The sequence below is a fragment of the Apteryx mantelli genome, chromosome 10 (genome assembly GCF_036417845.1).
Source record: "Apteryx mantelli isolate bAptMan1 chromosome 10, bAptMan1.hap1, whole genome shotgun sequence".
Taxonomy (NCBI): Eukaryota; Metazoa; Chordata; class Aves; order Apterygiformes; family Apterygidae; genus Apteryx; species Apteryx mantelli.
Genome location: NC_089987.1, coordinates 24,271,667 through 24,288,651, shown reverse-complemented (window position 1 = coordinate 24,288,651; position 16,985 = coordinate 24,271,667). Strand labels below are relative to the sequence as shown.

Genomic DNA, 16,985 nt, shown 5'->3' with positions numbered 1-16,985 from the left:
AGAGGCCCGTCCCAAAGAGGTCTGGCTTGGCTGGCGTATGGATGTGGAAGGGCATTTTTAGCTCTTCCTCACGGAATTTGCTCCCTACTTGATGGGCATAGCCAAAATAAGCCTACAAACCTGGCTCCTGCTGTGGCCTCCTGTGCCAGCCTTTGGGGAGGTTGCTATGTATTTTGAGGGAGTATGGCCATGAGGTGACAGCTGGCTCCTGCCCTTTGCCTCAGGAAGCTGGTCCCAGCTCTTTGGGACCTGTGCTACATCCCCACACATGCAAACTGCTGTGTGTGGGGCTACTGGGGACGCTCCTGTTCCCCTGAGAAGTACAGACAGGCCCCATGGCTTCCACTGCCTCCTCCCACACTGCTGGGAGAAAAAAACAGGGCATTTAATGCTTTAGCCAGAAGCTTTTCCCATCCCACAGAGCTCAGCCCCAGGCGAGGAGGGAGGCAGCACGGGTAGCTGTGTCATGGCAAAGGTGGCAGGAGCAGGCAGGATGCTGGCTGTGGAGTTCAGCCGCCTCAGGGACACGGCCAACTGCGCTTTTATTTTTAAACCTTATCTTTATTGCAGTTTTCTCCTGCCCTGTTGGGAAATGCGAAATGCACCTTATCTCACTGACTGCTGGCAGCACGACTTGTTCCCATTCCTCCAGGGAAGGGGAGAGGTGGGTGTGCTGCTTGCCCTGCCAAGAGATGGCATGGGCATCCTGCAGCACCCGTGGCAAGCTGGTGGCATCTGCAGAGCTACCTATTGCTGCCCACCGCCCAGTCCTGGCAGGTAGCCCTCTGGCATGCTGAGCCGGCTGGCTGAGATGCCCTGGCCAACATCAAGCTGGCCCGGCTAAACACTGGCTCGTGCCCCCACCTCAGGTGCTGGGCCCCACTGTGGCCATGGCCATCCTGAGAAGAGGTGGGGAGGGCTCAGAGGCACCCAGTGGGTGCCCACAGCAGGCCCGCCTGCAGGGTGTCCATGGCCTCCAGCTTCCCACATGCTGGATCCTGCTGGGAGCCAGGCCTCAGAACATGGGTTTCCCAGGATGAAGAAGGGACTGAAAGGCAGGCAGAGGCCTGGCCAGAATCTGCCCAGCTCAAAGCTGGGAGTCCAGCCCGTGGCTTGTGCCCAGCCTGAGGCACCCAAGGGGATTCTCTGCCAAGGTGGGGACCTTGTCTGAGCTGCTCCTATGGCTAAAGTGGTGTCATGACTCAGGCAACCCAGATGCAACAGGCTCTGGGAGAAGCCCAAGGGCTGAGGAAGCCACTGTGTCTTGCCGGGCATGAGGCCAGGTATTCACAGGGCTCGAGGTGCAAGGACCCTCCCTGCCATTGTGGGTTCCCGTGGGGCTGGGGTCCCTCCAGGTGCCTGTGCTAACAGTCGCTTCCTGCCAGGTAAGCACCTCCTTGGCCATCTCCGGGGTGTGTTATCACCCTGGCATTTGTCCAGGGTCTTTATGGATTTATGACGCAGCAATAAAGTAAATTAGCGCCTGGGACTGGACCACAGGCACTGAGTTGAGAACAGCTTATCTAGCTCCCAAAGTGCTGGAGCTGGCAGCGCCCTGTTCCCAACTGCAGCATGCTTGATCAGGGAAACAAGGCTGGCACCTGGTCTCCATGTCCACCCTGAAGCCACCCTGCGTGCCCTCTGCACTGCATTTTTCCCCAGGAGCCAGGGGGCTCCCAGACGCAGGAAGGGTTCTGGCCATAAGGATTCCGGTTGGGTCCAAGCTGGGGAAGCCAGAGCTGCTTTGGGGCACACCAAGTCCCACAGAGCAGGGTGGCAGTGCCTGGACCAGCAATGAGCCCTATGCATCTCAGGGTGACTTGGTCACGTGGCTGGCTGTGGACTCTGGATACCACCCATTATCAGGCTGGTGCATTTAAAAAAGCAGGTCCGGCTAAGGGCAGGATTAAACTCACTTTTTTACCTCTTTGTGGGAGGACCGCACGGAGCAGTTGTGCACAATAACTGCATCACACTGGGGCTGGAGGTGGTGTGCTGGATAAGACCTGCTCTAGTTGTCCCCCTGTCCCGCCTAGTGCAGGTCACGGGGTGCCTCAAGGAGCACCCGAGAGTGCCAGGGCCCCTGCTAGGGCCAGGTGGGATGATGCATGAGAGCAGGGCCATGGAGCTGGCCTTGCAGAGCTTGCGTGTTCCTGAGTTGCCCACAGAGCTCCCCTGTTAATGGTTAATGTGGCCGCTGGCCACGGTGGCACGGGCTCCCCCCGCAGAGCTATCAACACTGCCATCAGCCCCAGGAACATGCTGTACCTTGCTGGCTTTGTTTGTTTTCATCCCTCCCTCTCTTGCCCGGGGCCACAATCCCTGCGGGCTCCTGGCTCCGCTGAGCCCTGAGCTCTGCAACTGTTGCCACCTGCTTGACTCTGCCACTGCCTGGGAGCTGCCGCTCCTGGCCCCGTGCATCAGCCAGGGACATGCCCCTGTCACCGTGCTGCACCTCCCAACAAACCTCTGCCTGAGGGGTTGCGCCGGTAATTTGGGGCTGTTTGGCAGCCACAGGGTGCAGAGCCAGAGAGCTTGGGGTCAGTGAAGAATGGCAAGCAGGACAGGCAGGCAGAGGTGCTGCAAGGAATGTGCCAGCTATAAACCTGTGCTGAAAGGGGCTGGGATCTGGGGCCCACCACCGAGACTTGGCGATGGGCTAGGCTGGGGCAGGGCGGGGGGAGGAATGCAACATTTCAGGCAGTGAGCATTGTCCACGTCTCTGCCTGGGAGAGGATCTGTTTAGTCCCAGGAGCCCTGCACAAACCTCGGTTCCCAGGTGGGGGAATACCACAGGGGGGACCATTAGTGCTGAGTTACCTCTATTAGTGCTGAGTCAGCTCTGCTAGTGCTGTGTCACCTCTGTGACAGGACAGGCAGTAACATCATGCATGTCTACCTGCACGCACGCATCCATCTCCTGTACAGACCTGCATGCAGGCAGTGTAGTTGCAGCCGTGGAGATGGTGCTAGGTGGGTTTTTGAGTGCTGGTCTTGCTTGGGCTGCCTGGTAAAACTACGATGGAGAGGAAGAACAGAAAATTTCGGGGTGCAGAGAGGAAGGCAGGCAAGGGTGGAAACAGGCACAGCAGCACCAAGTGCTCCCATGTTCCTGTGGGACGTTCTCATGGGACTTGTTGAAGATTGTGGGGTTGTAAGAGCAGACCAGGATTACCCTTTTTTTTTTTTAATCTTCTTGATGCCCTAGCCAAGTGTGCGTGTGTGGGGGTTGCTGTGTGTTTTGGCCCCCAGGCTGCATCACAGGAGAATCTCTGGGAGGCTAAAAGTGTTCAGAGAAAAGCAGCATCTCTCATTTAGGCTTGTGTCAGCTCCTAATGATGGCTGAGGAAGTCATAGCAGGCTGGAACAGATGTGACCTGGTACTGGTTTAAACCCCACCACCTCTGGGCCTCACAGTGCCCTGTCTGAATTCCTGAGGCACAACAGGGCCCAGAGAGCAGCTGTGCCTGCAACTGCCGAGCCTGCCCTCCGTGGCGTTATCTGCAGCTTGCATCAGAGCCACGCTCTGGGTGATTGGTTTGCAGATAATAGTGTTTTCTTCCTCCTGTGGGAGGTAGAAAACAGCAACTAGGTGACCTGCGAACACCCTAGGCCAAGGTCACATCCTCTCAGTAGTCAGGAACCAGTGCCTCCAGAGCAGGGTGGAGGGCTGGGGCCGCTTTGTTGCAGAGAATGGGAGGGTGGCCCAAGACACCAGCCAGAGAGCCTGGGAGGGCCACGTGGACCTGGAGGGGAGCCTTGCACACCTGGCTCACCCTGTTGGGCTTGGGGGATCAGGACCACCTGGGCTTATCCTGGGGGAGCCAGTGAGCCAGAGGAAGGCAGGGAGGTCCCCTTGGGTTTATCCCTGGGAACGCAGATGCAAAGCCAGATGGCTGTGGGATTCTTGGAGCAGGGGACACCGAGGCTGGGGCAGCCATCACTGACCACTCTAGGGCTCCTTTTGGCTCTCACAGGCTGTGACTCTGGCTTTGGGCAGGCGACTGCACGTCACTTGGATGCCATGGGCTTCCAGGTGTTTGCCAGCGTGTTGGACCTGCAGGGCCCCGGGGCCCAGGAGCTGCAGAAGAGCTGCTCGCAGAGGCTCACACTGTTGCAAATGGACCTGACCAAGCCAGAAGACATCCAACGTGTCCTGCAGCACATCCAGGCTCACACCAACAGCACAGGTAGGAGTGCAGGTCCCTGGCATGGCCCTGAGACTGCACACAGCTCCCCAGGTTCTCAGCACTGCAGCCTGCATCTGGGATGGCTGTGCCTGGCCTCTGGCCCCTCCCTGTGGGTTGCATCCTTGCAGATACCCCTGCCACAGCCTGCACCCTCAGCTACAGCCTCCTATAAATAGGCATGTCCCTAGGTACCTCATGGTTCCCCTGAAAGGACCACCATGAGAGGGGCAACAGCTGGGACCCCAGAGGTGGAGGTCCCACTTGGGTCATCTCTTTAAGCTTTCCATCCCCACAGGGCTCTGGGGCCTCGTGAACAACGCCGGCTTCAATGACACCATTGCTGATGCAGAGCTTTCACCACTGGGCAAGTTCCGCACCTGCATGGAGGTGAACTTCTTCGGGTCACTGGAGCTCACCAAGGGGCTGCTGCCTCTGCTCCGCACTGCCGGCGGCCGCATCGTCACCGTGAGCAGCCCTGCGGGTGAGCAGCTCCAGCGCCGCAGCCATGCAGTGAGCTGGGACTCCTCTGGGAGAAAAGGCGACATAGCACAGAGCTGGGCGGTATGCCACAGCTTGCCAGGGAACCCCAGTAACTGAATGCAGAAGCTGGGTTATAATATGAGGTCTGCTTATGTGGGGGTCCAGGCTCTCTCCACCAGTCACAGCCATCTCAGGTGTCGATAGGGTGACAGAGCAGGAGGGGTGGTCAGCAGTACCTCAGCGTTCCCCAGATGGACACACTGTCCCTCTGCTTGGCCTGTGAGTGCCATGGCACCCCAATACCTGTGGCAGGGGTGTGTACTGAGCATCCTCGCATTACAGCATGGCTCCTGTTCCCTGGGCCCAGGCGCTGGGTGCCTTGTCCTCTTCCCCAACCCACTCTGGCTGGTGACCTTGAAGCAGCCGTTCCCTGCACCCCACCAGGCCGGTACCAGGCACCCTAGAAGGAGCTGAGGGCAGGAACGAGCCCCACAGCTGGCACCCAGAGTCAGGGAGCTGTGGGTCTGTGCACACATGTCCCAGGGGCATAGAGCCCAACAGGACTAGGAGGTGGTAGGGGACTGAGCTGCCCCTGCTGCTCACCTGGGGCAGGGTGCAGAGGAGCATAGGCAACCCCATCACATCTGCCATGTGCCTTGACTAGAGACACCAACCAGCGATATGGAAGGCTGGGGAGGGAAAAACAGCCTACCCTTCCCCCCACTTTTTTCCCATTAAACAAGCTTTTTCATTTGGAGCAAACTGGAGATGCTTTCTCAGCAAAACAAAACCTAAGCCCGTTCTCTGCACAGAGGCCAAGAATGCACAATACGGCCCTGCAAAGCCTTCCTAGTGGCACTGGGTTTGGCTGGCCTGGCCATGTACAGAGCCCCTCATGAGCCTGCTCACTTGCACTTTCTGTCCTCCAAGGTGACCTGCCATTTCCTTGCCTGGCGGCCTATGGTACCTCGAAGGCAGCGCTCAGCCTTCTCATGGACACCTTCCGCAGTGAGCTCCAGCCCTGGGGCATCAAAGTTAGTCTCATCCTGCCCGGCTACTACAAAACAGGTAAGAGGGTCAGCATCCACTCACACAGCAGCACTGCCACAGCTGGCCAAGCTAAGCTGCTTAGGACTCAGGGCTTTGCGGCACCTGCCAGGTTATTTTTGCCCTTACTCTCAGCAATGGCTCTCGTCATGGTAGCATTGCCACACGAGCAATGCTGGAGTGCCATCTGCTCCCACAGCCTTACAGTCAAATATCATTATAGCAGCAGAGATAGGCCAGGAGCCCCTGGGAAGGCATAAAAGGCAGTGATAGATCAACAGCAGCAGAGGGAAACTAGCAGTACAGGATATATTTTTTGAGCCTATGTATATATGCATATAACCAGCATGCATGCACAGCAGAGGGTTAGCACTCAGTGCTGCCCCCTGGATACTCCTATCTCCCATTAAAACCTTTTTGCTCCCAGCATGATCTATGCCCATGCTGGCATGACAGAAGATTTTGCGTGCCTTGCTGTAGTCTGAGCAGCTCCCCACAGAGACCAGCCTTATGTGGTCTCACCTATCCCATGCAGTGCAAGGTGTTCAAGAGAACCCCTGGCATCCCCAGCAGCATCCCTCAGGACCAAGAGGACCACATGGAGGGACAGTGGCTAAAGCAGCTTGAATGCCACAGTGGTGGGAGCTCTCTGTGGCCTTTGGGTTCTCCGGTGGCAGCATTACTCTATGAGATTCTGGGTCAGAATCAAAGCCCTGCCAGGCCCTGCCAACAGGTCCTCGACCACAGGAGCTGGCTAAACCCAGCAAGCACCAGCTCGGCCAGCCACTTTTACAGTAATGCCTCAAAGGCCAGGCATTTGACCCAGGCTGTGCTCTGGGCGCCACTGAATAGGTACCTTGGAGCACTCTAGGTTGCAAGCTGTCTCTATGGCATTTGAGCTATGAATAGGCACCAGGACCACCATCTCACTCCCACACCACTTTCCCATGCTGTCTGGTAACTGTCAGTGTTTCAGAGGGACCATTGCTCCCTGGCAAATACATCCTCTCCTTTCTGGGATGTTGGGGAGCAGGGGCTGCTGGTGAAGGGGCTGCAGGCATCAATACAGAGGGACTGGAGGTGGAGGCAGGGCACTGTGGGACAGGGCAAGAAGTGCTGTTGGGCAAGTGCTGGCAGGCATAGGGCAGGAGCGAGGTCTGCTGGGCACCTGGGCTCAGCACGGCTCACCAGTGCCTATGTCATTGCAGGGACAACATGCGACCCCGCATTCTGGAACCTGCGCAAGCAGCAGCTGGTGGCCAGCCTGCCCCAGAAGCTGCTGCAGGACTATGGTGAGGACTACGTGGAGGAGATCAACCGGCAGTTCATCCAGTTCATGAAGGTGGCTGTGGAGGACCTCAGTGCGGTGGTGAACAGCATCACGGATGGGCTCCTTGCTGCCAACCCAGCTGTGCGCTACTACCCGGGGCAGGGCCTCGGGCTCATGTATTTTATACACCGCTACCTGCCCTACTTTGTCCGAGACTTGTTCCTGAAAGGATTCTTCATCAACCCCAAGTTGCCCAGAGCACTGAGGCAAGAGCACCACGACATCAAGAAGGCCTGACCTTGGCCTGCATGCAATCGTGGGGCAGGAGGGAACCTTCTCCTGTAATCTCCAAGCACCACAGTAGATAGCCCCTGAGTGTGTGCACAGCCTCCAGCCCTGCCCTTGTGCGCCGCATGGGAACGATCAGCACTAGCTACAAAACCAAATTGCTTTCCGAAATCAGGCAGATCTATTTTCTATTGTGTGAGAATCAGCATTTTCTAGACCACGTTTTTGTATTTTTTTCTAACCGCGCATCCTGCAATGTGGCCCCTCCTGCCTGACTCTCCGGGTTTCTGCACGACACACTGGGATGTACCTCGGGTGTTTCTCAGCTATGTGACATTTTCCTTGCTGCTGCTGGAGCTGCAAGTGTTCGTCTCCATTGTCTCTTGGGTGGGTCAGGCCCATGACCCTCTGCCCAATGCTATGCCATCCCCTGTGCCTGCCTCATCGCAGTTCATTACACACTCCATGTGCTCCCAGGGACAGCAGGGTCCCACGCCAGGCTGCAGAGCTCTTCACAAGATGAACTATGTGATTATCACTTTTTAAATAAATCTGTTCTTAATATGCCAGTGGGTCTTGCAGTCAACTTTTGTGGCACAGCATCACAGTGTTTGTTCAGGGATGTCGTGCCATAGAAGCAGGAGAACAGAGCTGGTCCCCAGCCCTGCACTGAGTCGAGCTGTGCACTGAGCACAGTGGTAACACTCTTGTGTGGGTTAGCAGGGCCCGGTATGCCACAGGCAGTATCAGAAGAGGGATATCTAGCCAAGGGGATGTTAGTTGGAAATGCATTCCCTAGGCATAGCCTGACAAAAAGAGCAGGCACCTGCACCCTCCCCTGATCCCCCTCTACCCCAAAGGCTCCCTTTTGCTTTGCTCTGATTCCATGGGCAGCTCTGTGCAGGAAGCCCAGGCACTGGGGAACAAGGGAAAACCAAGCAAAACCAGGGAATCTGCCACACAGTCCCAAGCTCCCTAGCTGTATGGTTCACTCCCATGCAGCCTCTTATGCAAGTATGGGCAACAAGGGCTGCATCTCCTCTCAAGCACCTACCAGCTCAGCACCCAACTGCACCCACAGACCTAGTAGTGGGCACTGTATGCTGCTTGTGCTGCGGTGTCATGACAGCTCTGCCTTGTCTATCCATGGCAGGAGCAAGTGCCCCAAGTCAGGCAGGGGCCATGTCACGGTCCTCTACAAACATCTAAGTACCCTGGGTAAGAGGTACAGTAGCTGAGACCCACACTCAACCAGTGAGACTATGCCCTTGCCAGCCTAACTGAAGGCTGCCTAGGACATAGGGCATGCACAAAGCTATCCAGAAGTTGTGGAGGCAGAGCTCCCACAGCAAGCACTAATTGATGCCTCCAACACCAGCCCCTTGGCTGAAGCAGGCACCTGCTCATACATACCTAAGATCCAAGTAAGCAGGGAGAGCACAGTGCAGTAGGCAGATATTTATTGGTGCAAAAAGGAAAAGAGGATGGCCAGGATAACAGACACCGCAGAAGTTACCACAGCACAGGCTGGGACAGGGCTGCTCTTACCCATCAACCTTCCCAGTGGCAGCACAGAGCATACGTGTTTCCCATCAGCAAAGCTTCTTCACTGCCGCACCAACACAGGGCATCTCCCAGTAGGGCCAAATAACCTCGAGCACAAGTGGGAGCCAGCCATGTCACACATCAGGAAGGGAGCTGGACTGCCACACCATGGCTCTGGCTTGGCTCCCATCTCCTAAACACAGACCATGAAGGGGCAGGGCCTGGACAGGACAGGAGGCACCTCTGCCAACATGCCTTCTGCACTAACCACAGCGACCAAGTGGAGCCAGACCCCAAGGGCTGCCTGGCAGAACAGCCAGGCTTGCCCATATGGCTAAATGACAGTGCCAGCCCAGACACCCCATGTGGGCTGGGAGGACTGCACCAGCCTGGACACCTGCCCTAAGCCAGTGCAGAGGTTCCATCATAACACAGCAGCAACCACAGAGCCAGAAGTAGCCCTGACTCTTGCATGGTTGTGACAGACACACCTGGGGACTGCAGGTAAGCTCCAAGCCAGGGGCACTTGGGGGAGGAAGGACCTCAGACAGGCTGTGGATCCCCTCCAAGCTCCTGGCCAGAAGGAAGACTAGCCAGAGCTGCTTCTGAGGACATAGCAGGGGCTGCACTAGTGCAAATGCTGACGGAGAGGGAAGGAACACACTGCATGTGCTCTGCTCTGGCTCTGTCCTCGCCTTCCCATAGGTGCTGTCCCAGTCCCAGCCAGGGCTGGTCAGCCTCTCCCACGACAGGGTTTGCTACAGGGGGATGCAGGGATCACACAACAGCACTGGCTATACTATAAATCACACTCAGAATAAGCCTCATGGGGACAGCACTGACTAGGAGGCATTCTCAGAGCACTGACAGAGAAGAGATTTGGACATTGAAGACCTGATGCATCCTTCTGTAGCGGGAACCACTTGGAGGCAGCAACCACTGGCTGGTGCCTGCTCTGTGAGCATAAGCGCATACAGCAGATTAGTACAGTGACACAGGTACTACTAGCTACACAATGGGAACCCTCCTGATACACAACTGCACAGGGCCAAGCCTGTGCCACTGGTCCCTCTGGACCCGTCACAGCACACACAACTCAAACAACTTCAGCTTGTGAATAATTTAACTAGTAACTGTACAGTTTCCCAACTGAGCCAGTTCCACAGATGAGACATCCCTGGAGCCTGGGCAAGGGATAACTCAGGGAACATGTAGAAGATGGACAAGGGTCCCTCTGGACTCCAGGGGCAGGAGGGTCATATGGGAACAGGGCAGGGTTAGAAGATAGGAATGTAGTTGTCAATCTTGGTCCTGTGTCGCTGGGCGATGCACTCTGCAATCCACACAATGTTGCGGCACTCCTGTTCCTTCAGCTTCACGAAGGCATAGAAGACTCCAAAATGGAACTGGTTGAGGAAAGCAAGCTTGTTCAGCTTCACCTGGGGAAAGCCAGGAGGAGGAAACATCACTTGTCTACCTCTGCTAGATTCTCCTCTTACAGGAGAAGGAGACAGTCAACACAAGTGTGGAGCAGCCTGGAAGTTGCACGCCTTCCCTAGCAGGCTAGAGGGCTCAGGCACAGTTAACCTGCTCTGCATGAGCTCTAACCTATAGCACATGGCTCAGACAGGAAAGGCTCTGACATTTGAAGGGAAAGCATTTATACCCTGGTGTGCTGTGAGGATACTCCCTCTGGCTCCTTTCCCAAGTAATTACCCTCTGCTTTTGCTATCTATAGACCAACATCCATCAGCAGCCCAAATCTGCCTCCCACACTGCTCTAACTTGTCTGGGGAGAGAGCATGGACTGAGCACCTGCCCTGGGGTCACAGCCATCAGGAGTGAGCACCACTCTCACTGGAGCAGAGGGTTCTTTCCTTCCTTGTGGTTGAACTCTGTTCAACCACAGCACTGATGCTCTGGAGCCCTGCTGACAGGGCTGCAGACAAGCTTGCTGCTACCCTGAGCTCTGCAAATGGCACAGGCAGACGTGTGTCAAGAAATGCCTCAGGTGCCCACTCACCTCATGTTCAAAGAACCTGTCTTCAAGGGTCTTGTCTCCAGGGTTGCTGCCAGCACCTTCAAATAGCAGCTTGTACTCCTGCAGGAAGACATCATAAGAAGGATGTACCCAAATCCCCAAACCTTCCAAGATCAGCAGCATTCCTGGGTCCCGCACATCAAACCACTATGTCAGGTCAGCAGAGGACACAGAGAAGCCATCAGTCCGCCCTGCACTCACATGAGTATTGGCAACAAGACCCTGCCAAGGCTGCACTGCACACACACCACTCGGAGTTAGTTGAAGGCAAGCCCAGGAAAGATAGAGGCTTGTCCAGAGATCCTACTCCTTCTCTGAAATGTGCAGAGCTCAAGGCTGTATCATCACTGAGTCTGCAGGAAGGATGCGTGAGGCATGTCCCCACCAGGTACAGACCAGAGTGTTCAGGCCCAGGCCCCCATGTCCATGCAGACTAGCACATGCCCTTGCTGCTTCAGTAGGGGGACACTGAGCTCTCTGACTCCAAATAGGCTCCCAGCCACGCACAAGAGTAAAACCCAGACACCTCTAAAGTGTGCCTCCCCGCCGTGCCGCTCAGTTAGCCTCTCCCCTTTGATGGAACCAGAGCTCAGTCAGACAACTGGGTGCTGGAGATCTGCGTCTTCAGCGAGAAATGCTGTGTGCCATTTTCCCCCACTAGCCAAAGAGACTGGCACTGCTGCCACACTGCTACCTCAAGGGCATGTGGTGAGCGCGGTCCCACCACCCTGGGATGGGGAACAGAGGGCAGGGCCCCACGCCTGGTTTGCCCATCACCACTGCAACGGCAGGGGTGACTAACAAGCCAACAGCAACTCAGGCACTCAGAGCCCAGGCAAGGCCAACTCCCATTTTGGCCAAACATAGCACAGGAGTAATAGTATTTGTCAGCTGAAAATGGGCACCCCCTACCCAGGCTGCCAGTCCACAAATTCCTCCTGAGCCCCCAGAAGATCCAATTCAGAGCAGTTTCCTGTACCAGTCCTCATGACCCTCAACCCGAGATACTCACAGGGTAGTAGTCAGCAACATTTTTGACTTGTTCGTAGTCATCTGCTCTGGCCAGCTGAGCTAGGCCCTCGGGGTAGAGCTTGCCACAGTGAGGGAACAGCTTTGCTCGGTCCTCCTTGGAGAGCTCAGTACCAAATGAGTTAATGGTGATAATGAAGGCCCTCCGATCAGCTTCAAACTGCAGGAGAAGAGCATTTTACCTTGGAATGCAGTGACTTTGCCAGAAATTGGTAGATACTGACACTGCTCTGAGCAGAGACACATCAGAAGGCAGCATGAGCAATCCTGGCTCATCATCTAGGAAGCGTACAGCTATCCTGTGCTCAGCCAGAGAAGGTTACCTGCACAGGCCCCCAGTATGAACAGTAGCTGATGCCTGGGGTCTAGTCAGGGGAAGAAGTCCCCACCTCAGACACAAGCCAACTCACTGAGCAGCACCCTGCCTGGGTCAAAGAACCATAAATCTCTCTCGGCTATTGCCCCTGAGTCCTACACACCCACAGCTGGCCCTGCCATGGAGACTTGCCATAAGCAGAGCAGCAATGGCTGCTCTCCTGCTCCTCATCCATGTGAGAGGATGAGCACACAAAGGCAACACACACATGAGCAGCTGGCAATATCAGGACTGGGGCACCAAAAGCACCCAAAGTCATGCTCAGGCAGGTTTTTCTTAGATCTCCCAGTGAGCAGACTGAGAATATGCACTGGGCTGCTGAAGAGTATCTTGGGCATCCTTAATACTGACAAGCAGGCTGGCCCAAGCACAGAGCAATGAATATCACTGCAATACAGCCTCTCCCAGGTACAAGGGTTCCCAGACCTACCTCAAGGATTGGGCACATAGCATCTGCTGTGGTACCCCCCAGCACCTTGCAGAACTTGTAGAAGGACTCCAGGTATGCCTGGAAGAGAAAGGGCAGAAGAACACTCTTCTATACTGCTTCACTTACTGCCCCATAGGCCCATTCAGTAGGGGGCTGACAGCAAGCAGGAATGCTCCCAGATGCTTTATAACATGGCACACACCAGGGACAGTGTTTCCCCAGGAGCTGGAGACAGGGTTGTGGTTTGGTTTGTCCATGTGGCTGGGCAAGCTTATTGCAGGCAAGATCCCCAGACATCACGGTTAAAGCCCAATGGATGCCTATTTTGCTCCTTTGAGTGGACTAACTCTAAAGTATTCACTACAGTCTTACACGGTTTCCTGACCCTGCTCTGGCATGCCAAGCCACACAAATTTAGCTGCAGGACTTCAGCTCAGTAAGTACTGCTTGGTTAAGTGGAGTCAAGAGATTAGGAAGGATGTCTGTGAAGCAAATTAGCCATTCTCTGTAATTCTCTTTTCCACACTGCAGCTGCTTGTTCTCCATCTCAGCTGGAGCACTGCATAAAACATATAAGGCTAGGCACAGTTATGCTGCCTCCCAGAAACATAATCCTATGTGGAGACACACCATCTTCCATCTGGAAGACGATTATAACTCCCAAGAGGAGCCATGGTGGCAGTGGAGTGCTTGGAGTGCTGTTCAGCAAAAATTTTCTCAGAAGAAGCCATCAGGTGATACAACACCTCCCTAGACACACAGTTGCCACATAAAAGAGGTGAAAAAATAAAATGACACTGAGACTTCACAAATCTCCACCTTGTCACAACAGCCCCAGGACTGGAGATGGACCAGAAATGCAGGTGTCGGAAACTCTCAGCCTCTGCACTAGGAAGCACCCGGATTATTGTGTTTTGTAAATGTTTGCTACTACATAGTGCAAAAGGCCTCTGCCAGGCAAACACTACACATCAAAGGAGCATTACCTCCAGGAGGCTGAAAGTTTCTCCTTGCTGCTGCTCAAGTGCAGGTAAGCACAGAGCATCAGTCTGTAGAGTTATCATGGGTAATGGATAATGAACTAGGACATGGATAATGAACTTTGCTTGAAATCCACAGAAAAGGGATCCTGGGTAAGAGATTCAGGTCACTAACTTTGCCCTTCTCAGAGTTCACACACAAGCCGAAGGACTTAAAAGCCAAGCTAGGTGAATTCAAATATCCAGCACTGAAAGAGGATCCAACATCAACAACAGTGTGGAAATTCATAGACTGTAAAAATGGCTGCACTGAGTCCCTCTAGCTCATTGTCTTGTCTCCCACAGCAGCCAACAACAGATATCTAGCGAAACTAGTGAAGAAGCAGTGTAGATAAGGACCCTTCCACAGACAACAGCAATTTACAGGACACTGGCTAGAGACCCTTATCCCAGCAATGGCAGTGCCTTTGCATTTAATAACCCTCAATGGATTTTTTTTTCTTACATGAACCCATTTGATTACACCCTGCCTCTTGCTAGTCTCATTTGTTTTTCGCATCCAGACCTAGGGGAGATCTGTGGACTAACTCTTTCAAAAAACACCACCAGGTCTGGGAGGTAGCACTTACCTCCCTTTCCCACAGCCTGACAACTATTCTCCAAGGCAGGTATCTATCCTAGGTATTCACCTGCTCTGTTCTTCAGAGCAGCTCCACACAGATTATCAGGCCTGACCTTATCTCCCTAATTTGCCTCTGGAGTCCATTTGCATTGCATAATCCATTTTCCAGTCCTTGGGGAGAGACATGGCTTCAAGTGAGAATCTGCAAGTGGCAACTACTCATTCACCTCTTCCACCCTCGCATCCCAGTGATTTGTTAAGGACAGAGTGAACAGCCTGTCCCCAGCCCTCCCCAGGGGCTGCACTCTAGCATGAAGTGGTGCCAGCACACACTGAGAGGTACAGGCATCCACACTTCAATTTACATTTGGGAAGAATGCAAAGGAATATCTGCTTCAAAAAGGAGATGGGAAAGGACATCTAGGCATCTGGGACCCAACCATACAGCACCCACCAACCTGCTTGCTCTGTGCTCAGCTCCACTCCCTGCCCTCCCCCCAGCTGCCCCATCTCAGTATAGAGGTCTGCAGCCTCCAAGGGTGGAGGTATTTATGCAGACAGCCATACTGCTCCCACTAGAGCAAGAGATCAGTACATGCCAGAGGCCACACGCAGCTGGGCACAACTGCCAACACACAGCAGCTCCTCCCCTCCTTCCGCCCTCCTCCCCTCAAGCCTGGCTTGTTTTTCACCTCTCCAAATGGACCAAGGCTACCTTAGGAAGCAAAGGTCAAACATCGACCGCTAGCTGGCTGTGACCAGTCAAAACAAGGTTGGCAGATACAATCTGCATCCCACCCTTAGTCCAGAGAGTCAAGATGAAGCGATAGCCACAGCCTGCACATAAACGCACACTCTTACATTGCCAGCTAAAACCAGACAGTGCCTGCAGAGGAGAAAACAGCTTCCCATACGGACTCAGAACAAGGAAAGACCTCCACACCCCTGTGCCAATACTCTCCCCAGCCTGCATGTCTCCTCTAGCCTAGCTGTAGCTCTCTTAACACTTCTCTACCAAGAGCATCTAACCCCAACCACTGCTGCTGAAGGCTTGAGAAGACTGTTGGAGACTTTTCTGAAAGAGTCCAAGATCAGAGAATCAGGCTCGTGAAAGTCCTTCAGTCAAGTTTAAGGTCAAACTGCTTTAGCATTTTGAGTGCAATAACTCCATGTCTAAACTGTGTGGTTAAGGAACAACCTCCTGGGGGGTTCCTGAAGAAGTTTATTCAAAGCCAAGACCTTTGGCAAAACCTTCTGCGTAGACTCGTGACAGCCTGACAGCCCCCAGTAAAACCACTAAGCCTAGCTCTGATGCCCTGACTCTGCAGTGCTAGATGATCAGACCCCAGGCCCATCCAGGAGCACTGTCTTTACTTTCCAGCGGACACAACTAGTTCTTAGTCACATTTATACCATCACCATTCCAGGGAAGAAAACAGGGAGAAAGTAAATCTATTTTTCATCTACTATAAGAGGAAAATATCCTCTTGCTTCGGTCTGAGAAAAGCCAGCCTAAGCTGGAGTTCCTGGAAGTGTTGTGGGATGACCTAAGACAAAACTGTAGTCACACATGGAATAAATGCTCAACAGGGAAGTTAACAGCTCTTCCCCTGTCCCACCCAAGAGAGACTCATTTACCTTATACAGTGTGTTTCGAATGATTTCAATGTTCATTTCATCAAGGTCCTGTTCAGATATGCAGTCTTGGAAGAAGGCAGCTGAAACAGAGCCACAGACAGAGTTAGTGTTGCCCTAACCAGATCCTTGCCCAGCACTTTCCAGTGGGAGCAGTATCAGAGTCATCAACAGTACCAGGCAGAAGCAGGCTGTGTGCTGAGCTGGCTTTTCCTAAGCCCAACCTGTATCTTCAGTAGCCACCAGATTGCCATGACTCAAAACCTCAGGCTCCACCATGGCTCCCCAGGCTATAGTCATTTTCAGGCTTTCGCTTGGAAGTCCTTCTTCACCCCTTAGTCCTACAGCTTGGTTAACAACTCATTTTTAGCAAAAACCCTCAGCTCAACCCTCCAAGCATCAGTGCCTGAGCAGCCTATATAAAAGCAGCCAAAACTGTTCCCAGATGCAGATATCCAGAGGTGACAACACAGCTTCCGAACTGCCTGCTACAGCACAGTAGCAGTACCCAAGCATCCAGCTGCAAGACAGCAGCTAAAAAGTGCTGAGGAAGCTGGCTTTATGCTTCTCCCTCCTCCTCCAATATCTCAGTTGGATCAAGGAGACATGGGGATACCACAGCTCCTATAGCCTGTGACACTCCACATTTGAAGTCAGGAAGAATTTCCCCCCAGGCAGGTCTACCTGTCCTATTTCCCACTTCTTCCAAGGCCTTTTATTTCTCTAGCTGAAGGTGAGCTGCAGCAGACAGGATTAACTTCTGTATTTTGGTAGGAAGTTCGACCCTACAAATTTTGCCAGAGTATCTTTGGGAGAGAGTTTGAGAAGCTGTTGACACCTAAAGAATACAAATAGGTTTCAGTCCTAACATACAGTACTGGAAATATCAGCACTTTTGTGCAAGCTGTACATAATGATGAGTCTGCTCCTGCAAGGTATGGGCCAACTGATTGCATTTATACACCTAGCAAGATGCAAGGCTATTTCACCATTCACATATTAGCAAGAGCACAATGAAACCCATTGATAGAACTTTTCTGACCTCTTCAACT

At 53.8% G+C, this 16,985-nt stretch overlaps 2 protein-coding genes across 4 annotated transcripts in view; one reads left to right on the top strand and one right to left on the bottom strand.

Annotated features, from left to right (window-relative positions):
• Nucleotides 1-7,841, top strand: part of HSD11B2 (hydroxysteroid 11-beta dehydrogenase 2) — a 28,722-nt gene extending 20,881 nt beyond the window's left edge. Inside the window, exons 2-5 of the mRNA XM_067302938.1 lie at nt 3,978-4,190; nt 4,486-4,671; nt 5,601-5,738; nt 6,926-7,841. Coding sequence (XP_067159039.1) covers nt 3,978-4,190; nt 4,486-4,671; nt 5,601-5,738; nt 6,926-7,284 — 896 coding nt within the window. The 3' untranslated portion in view covers nt 7,285-7,841. The remainder of the gene's footprint in view (nt 1-3,977; nt 4,191-4,485; nt 4,672-5,600; nt 5,739-6,925) is intronic.
• An 877-nt stretch (nt 7,842-8,718) lies between these two features.
• ATP6V0D1 (ATPase H+ transporting V0 subunit d1) overlaps nt 8,719-16,985 on the bottom strand; it is a 45,371-nt gene continuing 37,104 nt past the window's right edge. For 2 of the 3 annotated variants that reach the window (XM_067302771.1, XM_067302773.1), the window contains 5 exons: nt 15,937-16,016; nt 12,697-12,774; nt 11,874-12,050; nt 10,844-10,921; nt 8,719-10,259 (listed from right to left, as the gene is read on the bottom strand). In XM_067302771.1, the coding sequence (XP_067158872.1) occupies nt 10,098-10,259; nt 10,844-10,921; nt 11,874-12,050; nt 12,697-12,774; nt 15,937-16,016 (575 nt within the window). In that variant the 3' untranslated portion in view covers nt 8,719-10,097. The remainder of the gene's footprint in view (nt 10,260-10,843; nt 10,922-11,873; nt 12,051-12,696; nt 12,775-15,936; nt 16,017-16,985) is intronic. The other variant, XM_067302772.1, reaches the window with a different exon arrangement.